This window comes from Saimiri boliviensis, chromosome 2 (genome assembly GCF_048565385.1).
Source record: "Saimiri boliviensis isolate mSaiBol1 chromosome 2, mSaiBol1.pri, whole genome shotgun sequence".
NCBI classification, from domain to species: Eukaryota; Metazoa; Chordata; class Mammalia; order Primates; family Cebidae; genus Saimiri; species Saimiri boliviensis.
Window position 1 is genome coordinate 114,370,530 of NC_133450.1, and position 23,934 is coordinate 114,394,463.

The window sequence follows — 23,934 nt, forward strand, 5'->3', positions numbered from 1 at the left end:
TTGGCTCTTCATTTTTTTTTTTTTTTTTAAAGACAAAGTTTCAGCATATTGGTCAGGCTGGTCTTGAACTCATGACCTCAGGTGATCCACCTGCTTTAGCCTCCCAAAGTGCTAGGATTACAGGCGTGAGCCACTGCACCCGGCTGGATCTTCATTTTTAAGGGCAGGAAACATTTTCTACTATCTCTTTGATATATTAAGGATAATTCTTTTCTATGGGTTTGTTTTAGAGTCTTCATGCTAGAGGTGTTTTTTGTTTTTTTGTTTTTGTTTTTGTTTGTGTGTGTGTGGGTTTTTTTTTTTTTTTTTTTTTTGCCCGACAGTGATAATTCTTAGCTAAGGTATTGACTGCTCTAGGTAACCTTTGAAATGAAAGCTCAGGTTGGAGAGATTGACAGCTGTTTGAGAAGTAAATAGAGCCCCAGCTAGATCTGCTGTTGGTGCCACATTGCTGGGCTAGCTGCCTCTCCTTAATCCAGCTTCCCCACCACGCTGCACTTCCAGATCTTATCCCCACACTCCATTCCCAACACCCTTCCAGTCAGGACTTGACCCTCCTAAGGAGGAAATTGGAAATACTTTTTAGCAACCAGTCAACATGTTCCCTCTAACCCCCAGCTCTTAAACATGAGCAGAGAGACAATTTAGGCTGTCAGGGTCAGAGAAACCAATGGCTTTTGTTGGTGTGCTCCAGTCATGTCAGATATACTCAGATAATACCTTTGGCTTAGCTGTATAAAGTAGGCAATCATGGGCTACTCTGAATTCTACTTTTCTACCCATATCTTCTCTATAGCCAAGAAGAAAGATTTTTTTTCTTCTTCTTTTGGTATTTTTTACAGTGCTTTTAAGAATTGTTGCTACTTTGTTATATAGATTTAAGTAATGCTGGTTTGCTTTAGAAATTAATTTAGAACCCACAAAATATTTTGGATTAGTATGTCTAAGTTATTGAGTTTTTTTTGTTTGTTTGTTTTTTGTTTTTTTTTTGTTTTTGTTTGAGACGGAGTTTCGCTCTTGTTACCCAGGCTGGAGTGCAATGGCGCGATCTCGGCCCACCGCAACCTCCGCCTCCTGGGTTCAGGCAATTCTCCTGCCTCAGCCTCCTGAGTAGCTGGGATTACAGGCACGCACCACCATGCCCAGCTAATGTTTTGTATTTTTAGTAGAGACGGGGTTTCACCATGTTGACTGGGATGGTCTCCATCTCTTGACCTTGTGATCCACCCGCCTCGGCCTCCCAAAGTGCTGGGATTACAGGCTTGAGCCACCGCGCCCGGCCTAGCTATTGAGTTTAATAAGTCAAAGCAGCCTAGGATTTGTTTATTTATTTATCATTTATGTTCTCATCTACTTTTACAAAATCTAAAGTGTATGCAATACAAGTACCTTTGCATCAACCAAAGATCAGTAGAATATTACTTAGAAGTTCTTAATTAATTTTAATTTATAATACTGTGTCTTAAAGTTTATTCCCTTGGTAACATTTGGCTACTTATTGCCTGCTTTGTATTTAGATGTGATGTTTCACTGGAGGATATTAAAGCACAGCCCACAGGCTTTCTGTAGGAAATGATACAATCTCTTTTTTGCAGATGGGGAAACTAGAGGCACAGATGGCCACGTCATTAGCCCTAAGAGATGAAGCAAGTTAGAGACAGAGCTAAAAACAGTACAGAAGGCATTAAAGCCCAATTCTTCACAGCACCCTCTAAAGTACTGATGATCATTATCATCTATCATTATCATGACTATTTTTTGAATACCCACTTGGCACGTATCATTAAACTGTACTGGGGACTAGATGAAAATCCTTGATGCTTGGCAGCTGTTTTGCTCAATGTTATTTTCCAAATTTACTTCTTCTGCCTCATGATTTCCCCTGTTTTGTTGCAGAGGCATTCAGTTTAAAATAAATGTTAAGATACTCTTGAAAGAATGCCAAGACTGAGATAGCTCTGCTGAGAGTACTCAGAGGCATCATCTTATGTCTTGTGTCCTCCTTGTTAATATCTTCACTTCTTTTTTTTTTTTTTTTTTTTTGAGACTTTTAAACATGAGCAGACAGCCAAGGATTCCAGTCCTCTGAGGAAAGTATCTAACATAAAAGGCAGATGCCAAAACAAACACACAAGTAAAAAGAAACTTGGAAGAAAAACAGGATACATAAAAAGAAGAAAACTTTAAAAAGATCGATTCTTAATCTCCTCAGAGAGATGTAAGAAAAAGTTATATGGCCTTAAAAGGACATTCAAAGGGTCCTTCAGAGAGTCTCACTCTGTCACCAAGGCTGGAGTGCAGTGGCACTATCATAGCTCACTGCAACCTCAAACTCCTGGGTTCAAGGGATAATTTTTTTAAAAAAATTGTGTAGAGACAGGGTCTCACTTTCTTGCTCAGGCTGGTCTTGAACTCCTGGGCTCAAGCGATCCTCCCACCTCCCCCTCCCAAAGTGCTGGATTACAGGAGTTAGCCACTATGCCTGGCCTTTCTTGTTAATTCTGCACTGTGTTCACCTTATTTAACTTTAAAAGTTGCTGCCATCAAATCACTTTCACCCATTGCCCACATTCCCGAGAGTCATTTGATACTCCTCCCTGTATGGATATAAAACATTAACAAGATTCATTTATTCATAACAGTAAATATTATTGCATTTAATACATGCTATTATGATGGAATATAGTGTTCAAGATAGAGTCCCTGCTATCTCAATGATTTCTTTTGATGAATGACAAGTTTTTCTTAAATTCAAAAAATTTCTTTCTCCATAAAAATTCTCATTTACTTTATATAGTGATAACATTCTGAATCTGGAAGATCTTAGTCTAGTCATATACCACTCCTGTAAATTAACATGAAGAAACTGAGGTCCAGGAAATTAAGTGCTTTGTCCAAGACTGTGGATTAGAACTTACGATTTTTAAAAAATTTTTAAATTTTTAATTTTTTAAACTTTTAAGTTCAGGGGTACATGTGCAGGATGTGCAGGTTTGTTACATAGGTAAATGTGTGTCACGGGGGTTGGTTGTACAGAATATTTCATCACCCAGGTATTAAGCCTAGCATGCATTGTTTCTATTTACTACTTTTCTCCTTCCTCCCACCCTTCACCCTCTGATAGGCCCCAGTGTGTGCTGTTCCCCTATTTGTGTCCACATTAGTTAGCTCCCACTTACAAGTGAGAACATGCGGTATTTGGTTTTCTGCAGAACTCATGATTTTTAAAAATGCCTACTCCATAAGCAAAATATGAGGGACAGAAACCATTGCTTTTAAATGTCTTTTTCATGGTGAAATTTAAGTAATTCAGTAGATAGTAGGTGGAGACATTAAAAAATATTTCCTTAATTAAGGCCCTCCATTTTTCCCCCCGCTAAATATTGTGAAGGAGTAACTATTGCATAGTTAGTACCTAGAAACCCCCCTGACTTCCAACACTTTTTATCTCAAAGGAATAGAGGTAAGGAATTGAAGAATATTCATGTGACCATCTTGTTCCTATCCCTGTCAGAATCTCTGAGCAACTAGGCATGATTAGAGAAATGCTGGAAAGTTCACTTGTCCAGAAATAGTTTGCTAGAGGATTTAACTCAGAAAATGTGACCAATTAATGACAGACAGTTGAATGCATGGATGCAAGTATCCACCTGGATACAAAATTCTCACAAATCTGGGTCCAGGTAATGATCTCTAGATTCATTTAAAAAATTGTTGGCAATTTTCAAAAAATACCATCATCTGTAGTAAGCTCTACAAGATAAATGAGCATTTAATGCACAACAGATGTGAACTGAACCTGATTAATTTATCTGCTTTTCTTTCATACTCCAGCATGGATTAGATGGTTGCTGTTACCTGGCATAAAAGTACTCATTTTCTTAGCAAGTGCAATGAAAAATTCAGTGTAGTGTCTTAAGAACATATTAATTTCTCTATTTCAACAAAATAAGGAAAAGCGCTAGAGAGTCATCTTCCCATTTGACAGATAGGCTGTTAAACTGAAGTCTGGAGAGGTCGAAGAGGCTTGCTCTTCTATAACAGAGGTGGGATACAGATGTAACTCTCGTAAAACCTGAACCAATTTTTAATCCGTTCTGTTGCATCGTTCTATAAAAACAGGGCACTTCTCTTGTGGTTTGGCTTTGCTTAATTCTTTGTTTGACAATTGCAGGGAGAAGACAGATGGCTGTTACCATTACCCAGGTGTTTCTAAACAAGCAATTCTTGCTGCCACGCACGTTGAGCAGGTGCCTTTTACATTGGTATGAATGTTGTTTCAGTCTAGGCTGAGATACATGAGCAGATCATTTCCAAAGAGACCAGAGACTGATTAAATCAGACGATCACAGGGTCTCAGAGTGGGAAGTAGCAGTAAAAACCTTTATCTACCTCTTATTTACTAGATGAAGAAACTGGTGGAAACTGAGGCAGAAAGAGACTGGGCCCAGGCCACGCTGTTCTTGGCAAAGACAGGCCAGAATATCCTGAGATGTGTATTTTAAAATGTGTGTCAGTGATGAATTTAAAAAATATAACAAATTTTGAACAAAATTAAAACACTAATTCTAGTTTGTCTATTATGGCAAAATGAGGGGGAAAGAAGCCAGTTTCTATTAAGAAAGTAGTTTGGATGATCACATTTAAAAAATGTAAACAAAAAAACCAATAGTCATCAAAATGATGACAGTTCCCAGTGTAATAAACACTCTGTGTTCAGACAGAAACATTGATTTGAATTCGAGCTAAGGAAATGTGTAAGAAATAAAGTGAGAAGCTAAGACTGCCAGGATGAGGCTTAAGCATTGTGGCAGCCTGACCCACGACTGATGAACAAACCCCTGAGGTGGTTTCCTTCTTACTTCTTCATCTCTGAGATGTTAATTCAGAAAAATCATTTCTGGGGCCGGGCATGGTGACTCAAGCCTGTAATCCCAGCACTTTGGGAGGCCGAGGTGGGTGGATCACGAGGTCAAGAGATCAAGACCATCCTGGTCAACATGGTGAAACCCTGTCTCTACTAAAAATACAAAAAAATTAGCTGGGCATGGTGGCACGTGCCTGTAATCCCAGCTACTCAGGAGGCTGAGGCAGGAGAATTGCCTGAACCCAGGAGGCGGAGGTTGCGGTGAGCCGAGATCGCGCCATTGCACTCCAGCCTGGGTAACAAGAGCGAAACTCTGTCTCAAAAAAAAAAAAAAAGATGCCGTCTCGGGGGCAAGTGTGGGGATCCACTGTCTCTCTGGCCGCCAGAGACACAGCTTAGTTTGTAAGCCTTTATTGAACGTTTCTTTCTGGACTTGTCAGATTTTTTCATTGGCCTCTCAGATTCCTCGGCCTTTGGGGGTAGTTGTGTATCGACATGCTCACCTCAACCAAGAATATAGATCAGAAGATCTAATTTAAAACAACAAACAAACCCCTATGGGATCAGGGAGACCAACCTCAATACTGAAGTTAGGTTTTGGACTCAGAGACAAGCTTACCAGTAAGTTCAAGCATGAAGCATGAAACCCAGTCCATAGGCTGTGCTCAGATATTGTTGGTTTCAGCCCAGAATTGATAGCTGCAGTGAAATTATTATTTTTTTATTTTTTATTTTTGAGACAGTGTCTTGCTCTGTTGCCAGGTTGGGGTGCAGTGGTGCGATCTTGGTTGCAGTGAAATTATTAAACTTCTTTTCAGCCATTATCCAAAAGCAGTGTCATATCCATTTAGCTGACAGGAGAGATGTCAGGAGAAGAACACTAATCTTTTTTCTTGTTTTTAATTGCATTTTAGGTTTTGGGGTATATGCGAAGAACATGCAAGATTGTTGCATAGGTGCACACATGGCAGTGTGATTTGCTGCCTTCCTCCCCATCACCTATATCTGGCATTTGTCCCCATGCTATCTCTCCCCAACTCCCCATCCCACCCCTATTTTCCCCACAACAGGCCCCAGTGTGTGATGCTCCGCTCCCTGTGTCCATGTGTTCTCATTGTTCAGCACCCACCTATGAGTGAGAACACGCGGAAGAACATTAATCTTAGTTGGCATCCAGCAACTGAAACTGCAGCAGGCCTTGGGAAGTTTCCAGCAACTCTAAATTTTTACAGGTACAGAATTGCTGCAGGTGACCAAACTTTGTAGCCAGTAAGATTATGAGACAGTTAACCAGTGTGTTACTTTGAGGGAATTTCTTTAGAAAAGAAGAGAAATAAAATTTTTTCCCCTTTCTGGTGAGAATGACTTACTTGGCAGAGCAGATTGCTTTAGGGCCAACTTGAGATGATACCTTCCACCTGGGAATGACTCCAGATATCTTAACATTATCTTTGTTTTCACTTATTTACTTTACTATCTTTAAAAACAAGCCTCTGGCCATAAACATGTAGCTGCACTGCTCTCTCTGTGTGTGTGTGTGTGTGTGTGTGTGTGTGTGTGTGTGTGTACTAAGTTTTACATAATTTCACAATGTCCTGGCAGTTTCTTTGCCCCCTACATTGACATTTGGATTGCTGAAGCCAGTTAAATAAAGTTATATGACAATGCATGACCTAACTTCTTTCACTTAAAAAAACACCCAAAACCTAAAGTTGGTCTGGCGTGGTGGCTCACATCTGTAATCCCAGCACTCTGGGAGGCCGAGGCCGGTGGATCACAAGGTCAAGGGATCAAGATCATCCTGCCCAACATGGTGAAACCCCGTCTCTACTAAAAATACAAAAATTAGCTGGGCATGGTGGTGCGCGCCTGTAGTCCCAGCTACTCAGGACGCTGAAGCAGGAGAATCACTTGAACCTGGCAGGTGAAGCTTGTAGTGAGCTGAGATCATTGCACCACTGCACTCCAGCCTGGGCGAGAGAGAGACTCGGTCTCAAACAAACAAACAACTCATGAAGTCATCATTGTGTTTTTGGACCAGTAGGCATTGAGAAGTTGTAAACTTGATCTTTTAGAAAATGGAGACATTCACTGACCGACAGCTAAATTTGAGGAGCACTCCGCAGCAGACAGGAGGAGGAGGGGAAGTGTTCTAGGGAGAGCATTTTCAGTTTCTAGCCTGATGTTTGCAAAGGAAGTAAACAGTTCACAGCCTCTGTGTTACACAGCTACAGGGGGCTCCATGGTGCCTCCAGGAGTAAAGTCCTCTGTCAGTGTTTATCCTCTAACACATTAACTTGACGTCAGTGGTTCATCTGTACCAGAAACACCAATGGACTTGTTAAAAATTTAGATTCCTGGTCTGCATTCCAGACCTACTGAATCAAGTAATAGGGACTAGAATCAACATTTTAAATAACACCTGAACAGATCCTATAAGCAGCAAAATCTTAGAACCCATTTGACTTGGGTTTATTTCATACCTTTTAAGTTCTAAAAAATGTAGGCCAGGCCTGGTGGCTCAAGCCTGTAATCCCAGCAGTTCGGGAGGCCAAAGCTGGTGGATCACCTGAGGTCAGGAGTTCAAGACCAGCCTGACCAACATAGTGAAACCCCGTCTTTAAAAAAGAAAAAAAAAAGTTCTAAAAAATGTACTAAAATAAGGTACTAAGTACATATTAAACATATACTTAACATGTATTTTACTTTCAACTGAAATAAAAACAGCACAGGGGACCTCACCTCTACCAAGAAAAAAAAATTCATCTGGGGATGGTGGTATGTGCTTATAGTCCCAGCTACTCAGGAGGCTGAGGTGGGAGGTCACTCGAGCCTGGGAAGCTGAGATTGCAGTGAGCCATGATCATTGTGCCACTGCTTTCCAGCCTAGGCGACACAGTGTGACCCTATATCAAAAAAAAAAAAAAAAAAAAAAAAAAAGCATTACCTGTTCTAGAACCTGATTGTTGTTTTTCAGGCTTTATTTACTTCACTGTTCATAACCCTTGCCTACATGGTTGGCACTGTGGCCAAGAAGGATTAGGAGGAGCTGGAGGGAGTACAGTTAGTATAAAGGGGTAAATGGAATAAAACATGTATTTCTTTTTAAGTTTACTGATTTAATGTAAATACAGATATGTGAGAACTTTCAGTGTCTCAAAGTCACCATAGTTGTTTGATACTATTTATGTGTATTAACACTTAAAAATATGGATTCTGTTTTTTGGAGATCTAATTTTCACTTTTCCTATTTGGGTGGCCATTTAAAGATGTTTACAACACAGTGTAAACATGCAAAATACTTCAGTTCAGTGGTTTCTTGAATTACACCTAAAATCCAAAGAAATTTGTTTCTGAGAGTGGCTGGCAAATTTTTTTTTTTTTTTTTTTTTTTTTTTTAACAGAGGACAATTAGCACCATCTAGTGGATATAAATATCTCCTCTTCTTGAATTCGGACCCATGAGGAGGTTAAGAGGGCAGGCTTTGGAACCTAGGTTGGAATCCCAGTGCCAATTAGTTCCCCAATGACCTTGCTCATTTACTCTTTAGGAGTTCTGCTTCTCAACTCTAAATTCAGGTAATACTAGTGCCAATTCATAGAATGCTATGCATGAAGTAAAATGATGCTTTGAAGGCAAATCTGAAACACTTTGTAAATGTAATTTTTTGGTAACACTAAGCATGAGTCACAGGAGATGGGAACTGTCTGGTGGCATACACTATTACCTGCTCTCCATAGAAATGGCTATTCTACACAAAATCCAGTGTGTAGAATCTATGATACGAGGCTTAATGAGATCCCTCTCCTACCATATTGTTACATTTGGTTGAAGTTATGGTGAGAAAAGGGAAATCAGGACAAGAAGTCTGAAATGGTAGTTGGTGCCCAGATGGCAAACAATGCTCCTGCTTGCTTTCATTCATTCAAATCTGACTCCACTCAGAAGGAGGATGTCAAGAGGAGGGAGAGAGTGAAAACGAAAACAAAAGCTAACTCCTAAACCAACACTGCCACTGCCATGTGTCACCAACTTGGAATGAGACCAGGGAAATTTTAGCTTAAAATATCTTGACTCTAGAAGAAATTTTTATGAATTACTTTGAAAGGCACACTTTCCAGGATGTGTTTGTGATTTTTGAAAACGGAACTGCAGAAAACACAGTATAGACATGTGGTGCTCTGGGACTTATATCCGAATGTTGCTTTGAGGGTGTCACCTGCAAGACGTGACACAGAAGTATTTGGGGAAATTAAAAACAAATACACAACAAATGCAATTTATTAAAGCTGGCCCTTAACGCATACACCACCTCTCTGTGGTTTACAAAATGGAAGCATCAGGAGGAAAATAAGCAAAGTGAGAGTGACACAGAGACAGAAAACAATTCAAAATGAGATAAACAGTTTTATGTAAAGTATAGTCAATGGGGACTTAGTCTGAAAAGGTTACAGTGAAGAGACATAAAGTTTATATGGAATCTGAATTTTATTTTCACTTGCTTTGTATGCATCTTATGTTGCCTGTATTTTAAAAGCAAAAGTTAAAAAAATGAAAACACCAGTAATCATGTGCACTAATCATAGGTCTGTTTTTTCTTAGTTCAGCCCTTTCCCCCAAGATATTGGGAAGGTATTGTTTTCTTAGTGGACACTATTAATTACCTAATTAAAAATTGGGAAGAATGGCCTTTATTTATGGTGTATGAGAATTGTGCAGGCACTTGACAATGACCTTGTCTTGCTGCTAGGCAGTGGTTGGTACACCGGGAGCACTGGCATCATCTAGGAGCCTATTAAGAGTCTCGGGTCGCATCTGATACTGAATCAGCATTTTTTTTTTTTTTTTTTTGTGAATCAGCATTTTAACTTTTTTTTTTTTGAAAAGGAGTTTCGCTCTTGTTACCCAGGCTGGAGTGCAATGGCGCGATCTCGGCTCACCACAGCCTCCGCCTCCTAGGTTCAGGCAATTCTCTTGCCTCAGCCTCCTGAGAAGCTGGGATTACAGGCACCTGCCACCATGCCCAGTTAATTTTTTGTATTTTTAGTAGAGACGGGGTTTCACCATGTTGACCAGGATGGTCTCGATCTCTTGACCTCGTGATCCACCTGCCTTGGCCTCCCAAGGTGTTGGGATTACAGGCTTGAGCCACCGCGTCCAGCATTGAATCAGCATTTTAAATAAGATCCCTCGGTGATTTGTCTGCACATTAAAGTTGAGAAGCCCTAGATTCATTTGATTTCAGGTACGTTGCTGGTTCAGTATTTCATGAAATCTCCCCAGGTGATTCTAATGTGCAGTGCAGTTAAGAACTGTGAAACTAGTCCAACTTCATTTTCCAAATGTAGAAACTGTGGCCCACAAAAGCTTATGGTGTACCTAAGATGACCTAGCTGTTTAGTATCAGAATCCAAATAATGTCATCTCTTCTCCTCATAAAAAAATAAACCAGGGTTGAGGGGCCAGAGGTTAGGGAGTGTGAAGATGAGGATAATTATTTTATATAGGATGTTTGGGAAAGGCCCTCCTCAGGAAGCAGACGCCTGAGGAAAGAAAAGAGCAAACCACATGGATAGCTGGGCAACGGTATTTCAGGCTGGTGTGTGTGTGTGTGTGTGTGTGTGTGTGTGTGTGTGTATTTGGACTGGAGGAAGAACAAGTAGTAATGTTTCCAAATTCCTGACAGACACCGATCTTTGGGATGCAGAAACAGGAAATCAGAATTGCCAGCTGTTCTCAAAATCTTATTCATAAAATATTCCCTACCTTTTTCATATTCTTTACTCATTATTATGAGTATCTGAAGGCTTTGTTTAAAAAACAAGAACTATTAAATTTAGACGTGTTTACAAGAACTGGAGTTTACAGCAAATATTTAAATACTGGGAAACACAGAGAACATTATTGGGTAGTATTCAAATAATAGACAGATCTCCTAGCAGGGTTAACTGTACTACCCAGAATGGGGGGTTGGAAGCTTCCAATTTAAGGATTTATTCTGAATCCAAAACTCATTACTTTTTTGAACCTGCTCATAGAATTTGTATGAAGTATACAGTGAACATCAACCTGTTTCTATTTATTTGCAAAAATGCCTCACTGCCGGCAGCACACAGCGCCAGGAACATACCCGTACATGGCACCAACTACAAGCAAGACTGACTGATGAGATTGCGGCTATGTCTCTCCCAGGTGCTCCCGTCCTGGTTCCTGAAAATGTCGACCTCATCCTCTAAGCATTTGCTGCAATGGGTTTCAACTTGACATTGGTGAATTTCTTCAGTAACATCTCTAGGTTGGCTGCTAAGTTTTAATTCTTATAGGAGAATTAGGATACTTTCTCCTATTTTCTTCATTTTGCAACTTTTTTCCTTTTGAGATTTGGAAAATCATATAAATTCCCCGAGAAAAGCTGGGAAGACATCCTCACATGGAAGTACTAACAATGAGGACAGTGAGGCTGGAACCAAGTTTACCATGGGGAAGCAGTAGCTAGGAATGGAGGTCAGAGAGAAAACAGAAAGCCTTATCATTGAGAGATGATGTCAGTATGGACCTGAATGGAAGCACTGAAGGCATGATGAGTATTTGGATTCTAGATATATTGTGAATGCTGAACTGACAGGACTTAGAACAAACTGATTGTAGAGTGTGAGAGGAAGACGAATTGAGGACGACTCCAAGGTTTCTGGTCTAGACATGGCAGGATGAAATTACCATTTGTTGAGATGAATAGAGAGTGGGTGGGGGATTCTGGATAAGTCTTTTTTTTCAGTGTTAAGTTTGAGATGCATACATATCTAAGTGGAGGCGTCAAATAGGCAGTTAGGTAAAGGAGTCTGGAGTTCAGGGAAGTCTGGGCTGGTGATAAGACGCAGGATTTGGCCCGCGTTGGCTCAAGCTTGTAATCCCAGCACTTTGGGGGGCTGAGGCGGGCGGAGTTCTGGTCAGGAACCCCAGGTCAGGAGTTCCAGATCAGCCTGGACAACATGGTGAAACCCTGTCTCTACTAAAAATAATAATAAAAAAATTAGCCAGGCATAGTGGCGTGCACCTGTAATCCCAGCTACTAGGGAGGCTGAGGAAGGAGAATCGCTTGAACCCGGGAGGTAGAGGTTGCAGTGAGCTGAGATTTCATCACTGCACTCCAGCCTGGGCGACAGAGTGAGATTTCATCTCAAGAAAAAAAAAAAAAAAAAAAAAAAAAAAAAACCACACACACACACACACAAGATGCAGGATTCAGGAGCATAGGGAGGGCATTTATAGTCAGAGGTTTTTACCGCCTGGATTTCAGTTGTGTTCTTTCAGCAACTCAATCTATGACTGTTTGTTTCGCTGAAAAAACACATCTTACCTACTTAAAACAATGAGGACAAAGGGGCCATGAATGTGAAAATGCCCTGTAAACAGTAACATACTGTTTCGGCTGGAAAGCAGCAGAAATCTGAAGGCACTGGAGGGATGGAAAATCAGTTTGTGGATATAGGGAAACAATTTTCATGCAGAGAAATTAGAGAAACTAAAATAAAAGAAGGTGCAAACAGCAATTATAGCTGTTCTTGGACTGTAGCCGAATCTATGCAAAACTAATATTTTTAAAGTTTCCATAGCACACCAAATTTACCTAGAGCTTCACATACATGGTCTTTTTGAGTTGCATAAATCTTGTGAGAAGGGAATTGTTATTGTTCCCATTTTACAGAGGCGGAAACTGAGCTCGGAGAGGATAGTTGGCCTGTAGGGGAATCACAGCAATGTCAGGGACAGAAGTACACAAGCATCCAGACGTCCCGGTTCCAAATCCAACCTAAAGACGAATAAACAGCTGTCTACCCCCACCGTCCGCCGCGAAGACGGAAGGACACAGCCGGGCAGTCCCAGGTCGCGTGGCTTCAGCAGCCGCCGGCCCCCGTCCCATTTCCGGATGGTACAGCCCTTTCCCCTATCGCGAGACAGGAAGCGCCGTGCATCTGGTTGCCAGGGAAACAGCGGTCCCGGCGGCACCAGGGCTTTGGACCTGCGGCTTCTTCCACCACCAGAGAGGCTGCGGTGGCGGGGCAGACCACTCTCCTCTCGGGGAAAGTGGCTGGCGCGGTGAGTGTCGGCGGCGCCCTTCCGCGGCACTCTGCAGCCTGACTGCCGGTGGCAAGTTCCTCGAGGAGGCACTCCGGGAAGGTGAGGGCCAGCGCAGGTGAGGGCGGAGCGCGGCCGCAGTGCGGCGCGGCGAGGAGTAGGCTGGGTGGAATTGCGTTGGGCGGCTCGGCCCGTAGATGGCGTGTCGGGGGGAGCGGACAGGGCCAATGAGAGGACGGGGGCGGGCTCAGTGGGGGCGGGGCCCAGGGCTTCTGCCTCCGTAGAGGCTGCTTCTCCGGGAATCTCCTGACATCAGGACCTGTAACCAAGGCTCCCACTTTCCCAAGATCTAGATCTTCCCACAGAGTTCTAGAACTGATCACCAGCCATTTAAACTAGACCATAAACGGCAAAAGATGCAGACAGGTATTTCACAGGAAAAATAAAAAGATGTAAACAGTAAACATTTCACTAGAGACTCAGCTTTTCTCGTGAAGAAGTGTAAACCAAATTCGGAGATACTTTTTACACTTAACAGACTGGAAAAGATAAAACAGCTTTGACGTAACCAGACGGGCCCCAGGCCAGTGTGGTGGTAGCAGTGTAATTTTGTACAGGCTTTTTGGAGTACAGTTTGGCGAACTACCAAAATTTGAAACACAGGTGTTCTTTGACTCAGCAATTCTTATTTTATGGATGTATGAGGATAACTAAAGAAAGATTGGCACAAAGATATTAACTTAAAATTGAGGTATAAGTTACTTATGGTAAGCCTCACCCATTTAATCTACAGTTCTGTGAATTTGACAAATGCATGCAGTTATGTAATTACCAACCACCACAATCAGAATACCGACGTTTCATCATGCCCCCCAAATCCCCTAGTGCTTGGTAGTTAACCCCTCCCCAACCCCATCCCTTACAAGAACTTCTTAGTTTTTTGTTCTTGTAATTTTGCCTATTCCAGAATGTCATATTGATGGAAGAAAATACCATGTGTCCTTTTGAATTTCAGCTTAGCATCATGCAGTTGCTACTCATTCGTGTTCTGTGTATCAGTTGTTTGTTCCTTTATATGGCTGAGTAATAGTCCATTGTATGGATGTACCATGGTATATTTATCCATTCCCTACTTGAGCCACCTTCGGATGGGTTCTTTCCAGTTTTTGGCTATTAATGAAGCTACTATAAATATTCATGTAAAGGTTTTCTTTGTGTGTGTGTTTGACTATGTTTTCATTTCATAGATATGTAAATTTCTATGAAATTTCATTTGATATATATATAAATATTTATGAATGAGATTGTGGAGTCATATGGTAAGTGTATGTTTAATTTTATAAGAAACTGCCAAGCTGTTTTGAAAAGTGAAGATTTTGCATTGTCACTGGCAATAGGAATGTTACAGTTGCTCTCCAACTTTGTCAGCACTTGGTATTGTCAGTTTTTCAAAAAAATAACTTTTGTCATTTGAATAGGTGCTTAGTGGTATCTCATTGTGGTTTTTATTTTTTTTGAGGAGTAATGATGTTGAGCATCTTTTCATGTGCTTTTTTGTCATTCATACATCATCTTGGGTGATACGTGTGTCTAAATATTTTGTTTTCTTGTTATTGAGTCTTAATACTTCTTTATATATTCTGGATATGAGTCCTTTGTCAGATATGTGTTTTTCAAATATTTGCTTCCTGTCTTTGGATTTTGTTTTCCTTGTCTTAATATTGTTTGAGGAGTGCAAGTTTTAAATTTTGATGCCTTCCAATTTATCAGTATGTTCTTTTATGAATCATGCCTTTGATGTTGTATCTAAGACATTTTTGCCTAACCCCCACAGTCACAGTGTTTTTTTTTTGTTTTTTTTGAGATGAGTCTTGCTCTGTTACTCAGGCTGGAGTGCAGTGGCTTGATCTCAGCTCACTGCAACCTCCACCTCCCAGGTTCATGCAATTCTCCTGTCTCAGCCTCCTGAGTACCTGGGACTACAGGTGCGCACTACCACACCGGGCTAATTTTTTGTATTTTTAGTAGAGATGGGGTTTCACTGTGTTAGCCAGGATGGTCTTGATCTCCTGACCTTGTGATCCGCCCACCTCTGCCTCCCAGAGTGCTGGGATTAGAGGCATGAGCCACCGTGCCTGGCATAGTCACATGTATTTTTTAGAAATTTTACAGTTTTGGCCCGGCACAGTTGCTCACCACTGTAATTTCTGCACTGTGAGAGGCTGAGGCAAGCAGATCACTAGAGGTCAGCAGTTCAAGACCAGCCTGACCAACATGATGAAACCCTGTCTACTACAAATACAGTAAAAACAATGACAAAAAAGGAAATTTTGGCCAGGCGCAGTGGCTCAAGCCTGTAATCCCAGCACTTTGGGAGGCCGAGGCGGGTGGATTACGAGGTCAGGAGATTGAGACCATCCTGGTCAACATGGTGAAACCCCGTCTTTACTAAAAATACAAAACATTAGCTGGGCATGGTGGCGCGTGCCTGTAATCCCAACTACTCAGGAGGCTGAGGCAGGAGAATTGCCTGAACCCAGGAGGCGGAGGTTGCGGTGAGCCGAGATCGCGCCATTGCACTCCAGCCTGGGTAACAAGAGCAAAAACTCCGTCTCAAAAAAAAAAAAAAAAAAGGAAATTTTATAGTTTTAAGGTTTACTTTAGGTCTGTGATACGTTTTGAGAAAGTTTTAAAATTGATTTTAATGTTAAATATTCTATATGCAACCTAAGTGAGCTGATTTAAAAACTGCTACATCTATGGGATATTATGCTGTTGACTGAGAGCATGAAGTATATCTACAAATGGTGATATAGACAAATATATAAAATAGATTGTTAACTGTGAAAAAGCAAGTTGCAAAGCACCATGCCATTTGTGTATGTGTTTGCATTGGGGAGGAGTTGATGGGTGTAAAGAATAGAAGGTTTGCATATGCCTAAAAAAATGAGACCTGCATGCCGGGCGTGGTGGCTCAAGCCTGTAATCCCAGCACTTTGGGAGGCTGAGGCGGGTGGATCACGAGGTCAAGAGATCGAGACCATCCTGGTCAACATGGTGAAACCCCGTCTCTACTAAAAATACAAAAATTAGCTGGGCATGGTGGCACGTGCCTGTAATCCCAGCTACTCAGGAAGCTGAGGCAGGAGAATTGCCTGAACCCAGGAGGCGGAGGTTGCGGTGAGTCGAGATCGCACCATTGCACTCCAGCCTGGGTAACAAGAGCGAAACTCTGTCTCAAAAAAAAAAAAAAAAAAAAAAAAAATGAGACCTGCAATTAACACTAATTCTTGGGGTATGCACAATTTTGACTTAAAACACTTTTATATTCACCTGTATTATTTGATTTTTTTCTGCATGGGCAAGTGTTCCTTACATAATACATAAATATGTAAAGTAAAAAATTGACCATACATAAATAATTTTTAGATATAAAAATCATGGAATTAGTCCCACTCTTTAAAGGCTTGTTACTCATAATTACTAAACAGAGAAGGATTCACTTTCTTTTATTTTGTTAGTCTGAAAATACCAAATTATAGCAGCCATATGTCCCCATTTTGGCTTTAAGTCATCTTTGATGATTTCATTTCCCACAAGCCTGTATGAAAAAAGTTTAAATAATCTTGTTTGAAATAAATATTATAAATAGTTGTCATTTGTTACAATTTAGGATCTGGTCATATATCTAATCTATCTATTTAATCAAGTATCATGATGTAAATATTCAATTTTGAAGTGTTTTAATGTCATAAGAAAATGCTCATTATGTGGTGGTGAGAAATACGTGAGTCCAATTTTATTGAAAAAATATGTAGAACAAAAATGGTAAAGAAATGTACTAACAGCTCAGGGTGATGGGATGTTGGGTGATTTTCATTTTTTTTCAAATACTTTTTAGTAAATTCTAGAGCTCCTTCTATAATAAATGAATTCTTTAGTTATGAATACAAGATATACTTCATAGAAAAACAGAAAATACGGGTAAACAAGCGGGTGGGAACATCCAGGAACCCACCAATCCAGAACCCACTACTCTTGCTTCCTTGATGTGTCATCATCTTTCAGGTCCCTTTGTGTATATTTCTTGAATTAGAAAAATTGGACTTTTTAAAGCTGGATTATCGACAATTTGTATGTCTTTCTGTTTTTTTTTTTTCTGATATGTGCATTTCTTTTTTATATCTTTACCCAGTTTTCTATTAGAATGGTTTTTTTCCTTACTGATTGGTAAGAGCTCTATAAATATGTAAATAAATTAACCTTTTGTATATCACCTATGTTGCATTTATTTTCCCCAATTTCTCAGATCCTTTTAATTTCACTTAAAGTTCTTTTTCATGTTTGAGACTCAAGAAGATTAACTGTTATGTAGCCACATCTGTTAGTCTTTTCCTTTTTGATTTATGCTTAGTATCATGTTTACTAAGTTACTAATTCCATAATTATGAAATTTATCTTTATGTTTATGTTTATAAATTTGTCATTATGTTCTTTTCAGTCCCTTGGAGATTTCATATTTTTATTTATTACTTATACAATTAGTTTTCACTCTCATAAAAGTATTATGTTTATCGTTTGGCTTTATCAATTTCTGGACAGTTCTTTGATTTCCTATTATAACAGATTAGATTTCTGATACTATCCCTTCCTTTTGTGCATTCCTCCTCTCATGTACACTCAGTATAATTAAGGCATAATATTTGGTTAAATCAACATTCAATGCTTATGTAATTATTTATATATTGTTTGATTGCTTTTTTTCTTGTACATTGCTTTGTTTTTCTTGTAGAATTTCTATGTGGCAGTTGCAGTTTCTTCCCAAATGCTTAAATCCATCTATAAGATCCAATTTTAATACCCTTTATCCATACCTTTTTCTAGATGGCCAAATTCATAAGATAGTCTCTTATTGCATCCCACCTACCTCAGGAACTGGATTTTATTTAGTTTATTATTTTTAGGAGTGAACCTAATAGAACAGACCTATTTCTAAGGCAGAGTGAAAGATTTGTGGAGCCCTTTAGCTGATCCAGGTCATTGCCGGTTCCCTGTGCCTCTGCCTTTATTGACATGTATTATGCGGCTCTGCGCATGCTTCCGTCTCATTGCTCCCTCTGTAATCTGCAATAAGTCTCCCTTGACAGGCTGTTTCAGGCATTTACAAGACATTTGGCCTTTTGGTGACTTACGCTTTTTCGTTGTGATGTGAGGGGCCAGGGTGATCCATCATCCCACAGTAATGTCAGTGCTTTCCTAAGTGAGCGCAGACTCTTTTGCGGAGTTTGAATAAGGTTGACATCAATGCCTTTTTTCATTTGCTGAGATGGGAAGAGCTGACCTCCTGGTCTTCTAAAACATAAGCTTTGGCAAATTGAATGGTTGGAAGCCAAGCCGTAACATCGCTCTGTGTACCTAGGTGAAGCCTCAGGTTGTTTATATTTGTGCTTTCTCCTATGTCCACAGCTTCTCTGGACTCTGCCTCTGCTGTTCAAAAGTAAAAGAAAGATGAGTCATTTTGTAGGATAAGTAAAGGACATTGTCAGGTAGAGGAAATTGTCTTTTTCATATTGTTAACATGAGAAAAGGTTGAATGTATAACTGAGAGGAATTTAGGAAAGGATTTGTCGGAAGATACCCATTGACACGTAAAGCTGAGTATGAGAGGGCAAAAGCTAGAATTATCCCTCTTTCTTCCATTTGACTCAGCATGCTTGTTGCCCCAATGTCACGGGACAGATCTGGAATGGTGTTGGTCAGCCACACAGTTTGGAAGGATCAGTGTGCCTGTGTCACCCACTGTGAATCTTTAGCTTATGCTACCCTGCCAGGGTGGTGAGAGGCCTGCAGATAGGATCACATGAGAAATAGTTAAATAGATTGGTAATGTGGAGCCAGGTGAGAATCTGTCCTCTAATAAAGGAAGTTGGTTTTGTTCTCTTGCCTCAGAGGACAAAAATAGAATTAAGGGTTTTTGAAGGGGAGGGTTGATAAAATGAGAGCAGTGACCTGGAGATAGGTACTCCATGAAAATGCAGCACCAAGGAGAGAGAATAAATTAGAGCTGAGGGGGAAGAAGGAGTAACTAGGGTGGGCAAGGCTAGAAAAAAGAAGGCAAAACCAAAAGAAAGTAGCAGGGGGACTTTGGGAGGCTGAGGTAGGTGGATCACCTGAGGTCAGGAGTTTGATACCAACCTGGCTAACATGGCGAAACCTTGTCTCTACTCCAAAAAAAAAAAAAAAAAATTAGCCAGTGTGATGGTGGGTGCCTGTAATCCTAGCTAGCTGCTTGGGAGGCTGAGTCAGGGAAAATCGCTTGAACCTGGAAGGCAGAGGTTGCAGTGAGCCGAGATCGTGCCACTGCACCCCAGCCTGGGTAACAGAGTGAGACTCCGTTTCAAAAAAAAAAAAAAAAAAAAAAAAAGAAAAGAAAGAAGGTAGCAGGAGGGCCTTAGGAAACCATTAAGATGAAGTGCATCTTGCTTGAGAGACAGGGGTGTCCCTGAGTGTTCCCTCAGGGAAGACCAAGGGCACAGTAAGTGTTTTTCCTAGAGGCACAGGAAGCAACCAAGATGGCATTTGCTTCTGCATTCTCTTTTAGCCATACTCAGTATCTAACATTCTGGGCAATATATTTTCTGTATACTATGGCATAAGGTTTAATAATCCATGTACACAAGATGTCTTTTGGTGAAACTGGGGAACTCTTAAGTGTGACTTCAATAGCAACATAATCTTTAAAACAAAGCCTCTGAGTAATTGGATATTAACACCAACTAATGAAAATTTTAAATATCCAAGTCACTTGGTATTAAATTTTTTATTTGTTGATGCAGGATTTCAATGGATATTATAAAGGGCAACCTAGATGGAATTTCAAAACCAGCCTCAAGTTCAAGAACACGCCCCGGGAGCAGAAGTTCAAATGCTTCTTTGGAGGTGCTCTCACCAGAACCAGGATCTTTCAAGGTAATTTACTGTTTAGAAATGATTTATACTCCTTCCCCCAACCTCTCAGCAGCTGATGAAACTAAGGTTGTTGTCAACAGCCCATTTAAAGTGTTCTCCTTAGATGGTATATTCAGAGAGCACTTGCAGATTTCTTGGGTTTTTTAATCTAGATTAATAGGATACAACTCCACTCCCTTTCTTTCTTCCCTCCCCATCTCTCTCCTCCCCCCCCAATCCCTCCCTCCTTCCTTCCTTTTCTTCATTTTTTTTTTTTTTTTCCGAGTTTGGTTTATTTCCCTACGTTGTACTTTGTTAAAACTTGAATGACGACTCTTTTTTTCTTTATAAGGAAGTTTTTTATTCCAACATCTAGTATGCCACCATTGACTTTTACTAAATAGGCTTACTCAAAAAGATTCAGTATTTAAAAAAAAATGGTTTGGTAAAGGCCATGTGATATATATTTGGTAGGTTTATTGTATTAGTCCTTTCTTACATTGCTATAAAAGAACTACCTGAGTGAGACTAGGTAATTTATAAAGAACGGAGGTTTGCATGGTTCCACAGGCTGTACGGGAAGCATGGCTAGGGAGGCCTCAGGAAACTTACAATCATGGAGGAAGGTGAAGGGGAAGCTGGCACACCTACCTGGCTGGAGCAGGAGAGAGAGGGTGAAGGGGGAGGTGCTACACACTTTCAAACAACCAAATTTCGTGAGAACACTATCACAGGAGCAGCAGTGATTCATTCACCTACCACGAGGCCCCTCCTCTGACAATGGGAATTACAAATCAACAAGAGATTTGGGTGGGGACCAGAGCCAAACCGTATCAGATATTGTCTGGTTGTTACCTTATTTTTATTTTTTTCTTTAGAAGTCCACCCCCCTTTTTTTTTTCCTTAAACTATCTAGAGTTGATTTTTTTATTTTTTATTTTTTAGAGACAGGGTCTCACTTTTGTTGCCCAGGCTGGAGTGCAGTGGCTCTTCACAGGCACGATCCCACTACTCATCAGCACGGGATTTTTGACCTGCTCCATTTCTGACCTGGACCGGTTCACCCCTCCTTAGGCAACCTGATGGTCCCCCACTCCTGGGAGGTCACCATATTGATGCTGAACTTAGTGTGGACACCCGATCGGCATAGCACACTACAGCCCAGAACTCCTGTGCTCAAGCCATCTCCCACCTCAGCCTCCCGAGTAGCTGGGACTATAGGCACGCGCCACCGCCGCCCGTGATTTTTTTTAAGGCATTAGTTTTTTCATTAATTTCGTTTAAAGTTTTAGGAAATGAGTAAGGGCTGGGCCTGGTGGCTCAGGCCTGTAATCCAGGCACTTTGGAGGCCAAGGCAGGCGGATCACCTGAGGTCAGGAGTTCAAGACCAGCCTGACCAACATGGTGAAACCCCGTCTTAAAAAAAAAAAAGGAAATGAATAATTTGAACATTATAGTGAAAAAATTTTTTTCAAGTTAATGAATTCATACTCATTTTCTTTTTATTTTAGACTAGACTCTGCTTTATGGAACCCTTAAGAGTTCTGCCTGTCATGATGTGGTTCAGGAATAGCACTCTAGGTATTTCAATCAGAAAAAGATTGAATACAAGAGTTAAAGCTTGGGCAATGTTGTAAGACCGTCACTCTACAAAAAAATTTAAAAATTAGCAGGATATGGTGGCACGTGCTTGTAGTCCCAGCTGCTTGAGAGGCTGAGGCAGGGGGATAGCTTGATCTCAGGAGTTTAAGGCTGCAGTGAGCTATGATTTTGTCACTGCACTGCAGCCTGGGTCACAGAGCGAGGCCGTGTTCCCCTTCCCCTCCACTGCAAAAAAGAGTTTAGTTCTTCAAAATCAACAGAAGACCAGCAGGAAAGGGAGTTCAGGGAAGGGGCTTTCTCTGGATTATGGGTTCTCAGGTCATACCACCATAGCTGTAATCCAGAGTTCAGAAAGTTGCTTCTGCTGCTTCTGCTACTGCCACAAGTCCCTCAGAACCACAAAGCTGGTGACTAGACATGCAGAGATGGCTGCCTTTGATATTTTTCTGCCAACTTCCCATCAGGAACTTAGGAAGATACTTCTACCTCAAATCTGCTTTCTAAATCTTATGCAGGTTCATCTAATTAGACTATCCTAACTTATGTCCAGAGCCCTAGATGTAAGTGACTTTGTGCAAAATACAGTTTTGTTTCATCTAGTCCTGCATCATTACTATATGGTGTGTTAACTCTTGCAGCTTTGTAATAATTACTATCTCTGTTAGGGTGGCTCTTCCATATTATTTTTTTTCCAGACTCTTTTAACTATCCTTGACTTTTTGCTCTTCTATATGTATTTATTTCTTTTTTATTTTTTTGAGATGGAGTCTCACTCTGTTGCTCAGGCTGGAGTACAATGGCGTGATCTCAGCTTACTGCAACCTCTGCCTCCTGGGTTCAAGTGATTCTCCTGTCTCAGCCTCCTGAGTAGCTGGGCCTACAGGCACACACCAATAAGGCCACCTGATTATTCTATTTTTAGTAGATATGGGTTTTCACCTTGTTGGCCAGGCTAGTCTTGAACTCCTTACCTCAGGTGATTCACATGTCTCAGCCTCCCAAAGTGCTGGGATTAGAGGCATGAGCCACTGCAACTGGCCTAAGTGTACTTTAGGTCAGTTTTTTAAGTTCTGAAAAATCTGGTTGGGGTTTTGATTGAAATTGCTTTTTACAGATTAATTTAGGGAGAATTTTTAACTTTGTGATATTAAATTTTCCTGTGTATTAATATTGTGTCTCAACTGATCTATTCACTTTTAGTTTTTAGTTAAAAAATTCACATACAGTAAAATTCACTTTTTAGTGTATAGTTCTGTGAGTTTTGGCAAATAGATTGAGTGATATAACTACCATTACCATCAAGATATAGAACAGTTCCATCATCCCTCAAAACATTTTTCATTCTATTCCTTTGCGAACAATCCCATGTCACTCTTAATCCCTTACAATTAGTGATCTATTCTCTGTTCCTTTTCCAGAAGGTTGTATAAATGGAATTGCAACTGGGTTTTTTTCTTGGGTGCTGGTGAGGCATAGCTCCCCTGAGAGAATGATGTGGGTTCTTGGTCTCCAATCTCTTAGAGAAGAAGCGATGGGACCACTGCACGTGTGCTGTACGCTCGTAAAAGTAAATACTGGACCCAAGAAGTTGCTGGGTGTGGTGATGCACCCCTGTGGTCCCAGCTAGTCAGGGAGGCTGAGGTGGGAAGACTGCTTTAGCCCAGGAGGTTGAAGCTACAGTGAGCTGTGATCATGCCACTGCACTCCAGCCTTGGCGACATATATATATGTATAATTAACAGGGTCTCACCTTGTCGCCAAGGCGACATATATATATGGAGGTGAGATGTGGTGTTAAGAATGAGGAAAATAGAAAAATCATACACATAGGCCACAGGGCAGAAGAGCAAGGGATTAGGAGCAGCGAGGCCAGTGGGCAATGGAATGGGGAAGATAGTTGGTAGCTAGTGGGGTGGGAAACTATGGGAAAATTTGTGAAATTTGCCTAGTTCTCCAGTTTTGCCTTTGTGCCTCATTACCTTCTGCTCTTTCTGAGTTAGGATCATATGAGATGATGGGTGTGAAAGGTCTGGGGATACCCTGAAGTGTGCTATCAATCTAGTTATCTTTTGTATATTATTTATTCCCCCATGTGAAACTCAGCCTCAAAGGAAGTTCTTAAATGACGGACAGAAGTTACGTGATTTCTCCCAGAAATGTTAGCTTTTTCACCCAACAGAAGGCCTTAAGGATTAACTGGATATTGTGGAATTCCAGGGTTTTTTTTTTTTTTTTTTTTTTTTTTTAAACACTTTAAGTTCTGAGGTACATGTGCAGAATGTGCAGGTTTGTTACATAGGTATACATGTGCCACGGTGGTTTCCTGCATCCATCACCCTGTCATCTACATTAGGTATTTCTGCTAATGCTATCCCTCCCATATCCTCCCCCCGACCCCTTGCTATTCTTCCCCTAGTCCCCCAGCCCCTGACAGACTCCA

At 40.8% G+C, this 23,934-nt stretch overlaps 1 protein-coding gene across 1 annotated transcript in view; it reads left to right on the forward strand.

Moving 5' to 3' along the window:
* The first annotated feature begins 5,998 nt into the window (after nt 1-5,998).
* LOC101027687 (fibrous sheath-interacting protein 1) overlaps nt 5,999-23,934 on the forward strand; it is a 75,129-nt gene continuing 57,193 nt past the window's right edge. The window contains exons 1-3 of the mRNA XM_074389934.1: nt 5,999-6,099; nt 12,685-13,062; nt 19,781-19,913. Coding sequence (XP_074246035.1) covers nt 5,999-6,099; nt 12,685-13,062; nt 19,781-19,913 — 612 coding nt within the window. The remainder of the gene's footprint in view (nt 6,100-12,684; nt 13,063-19,780; nt 19,914-23,934) is intronic.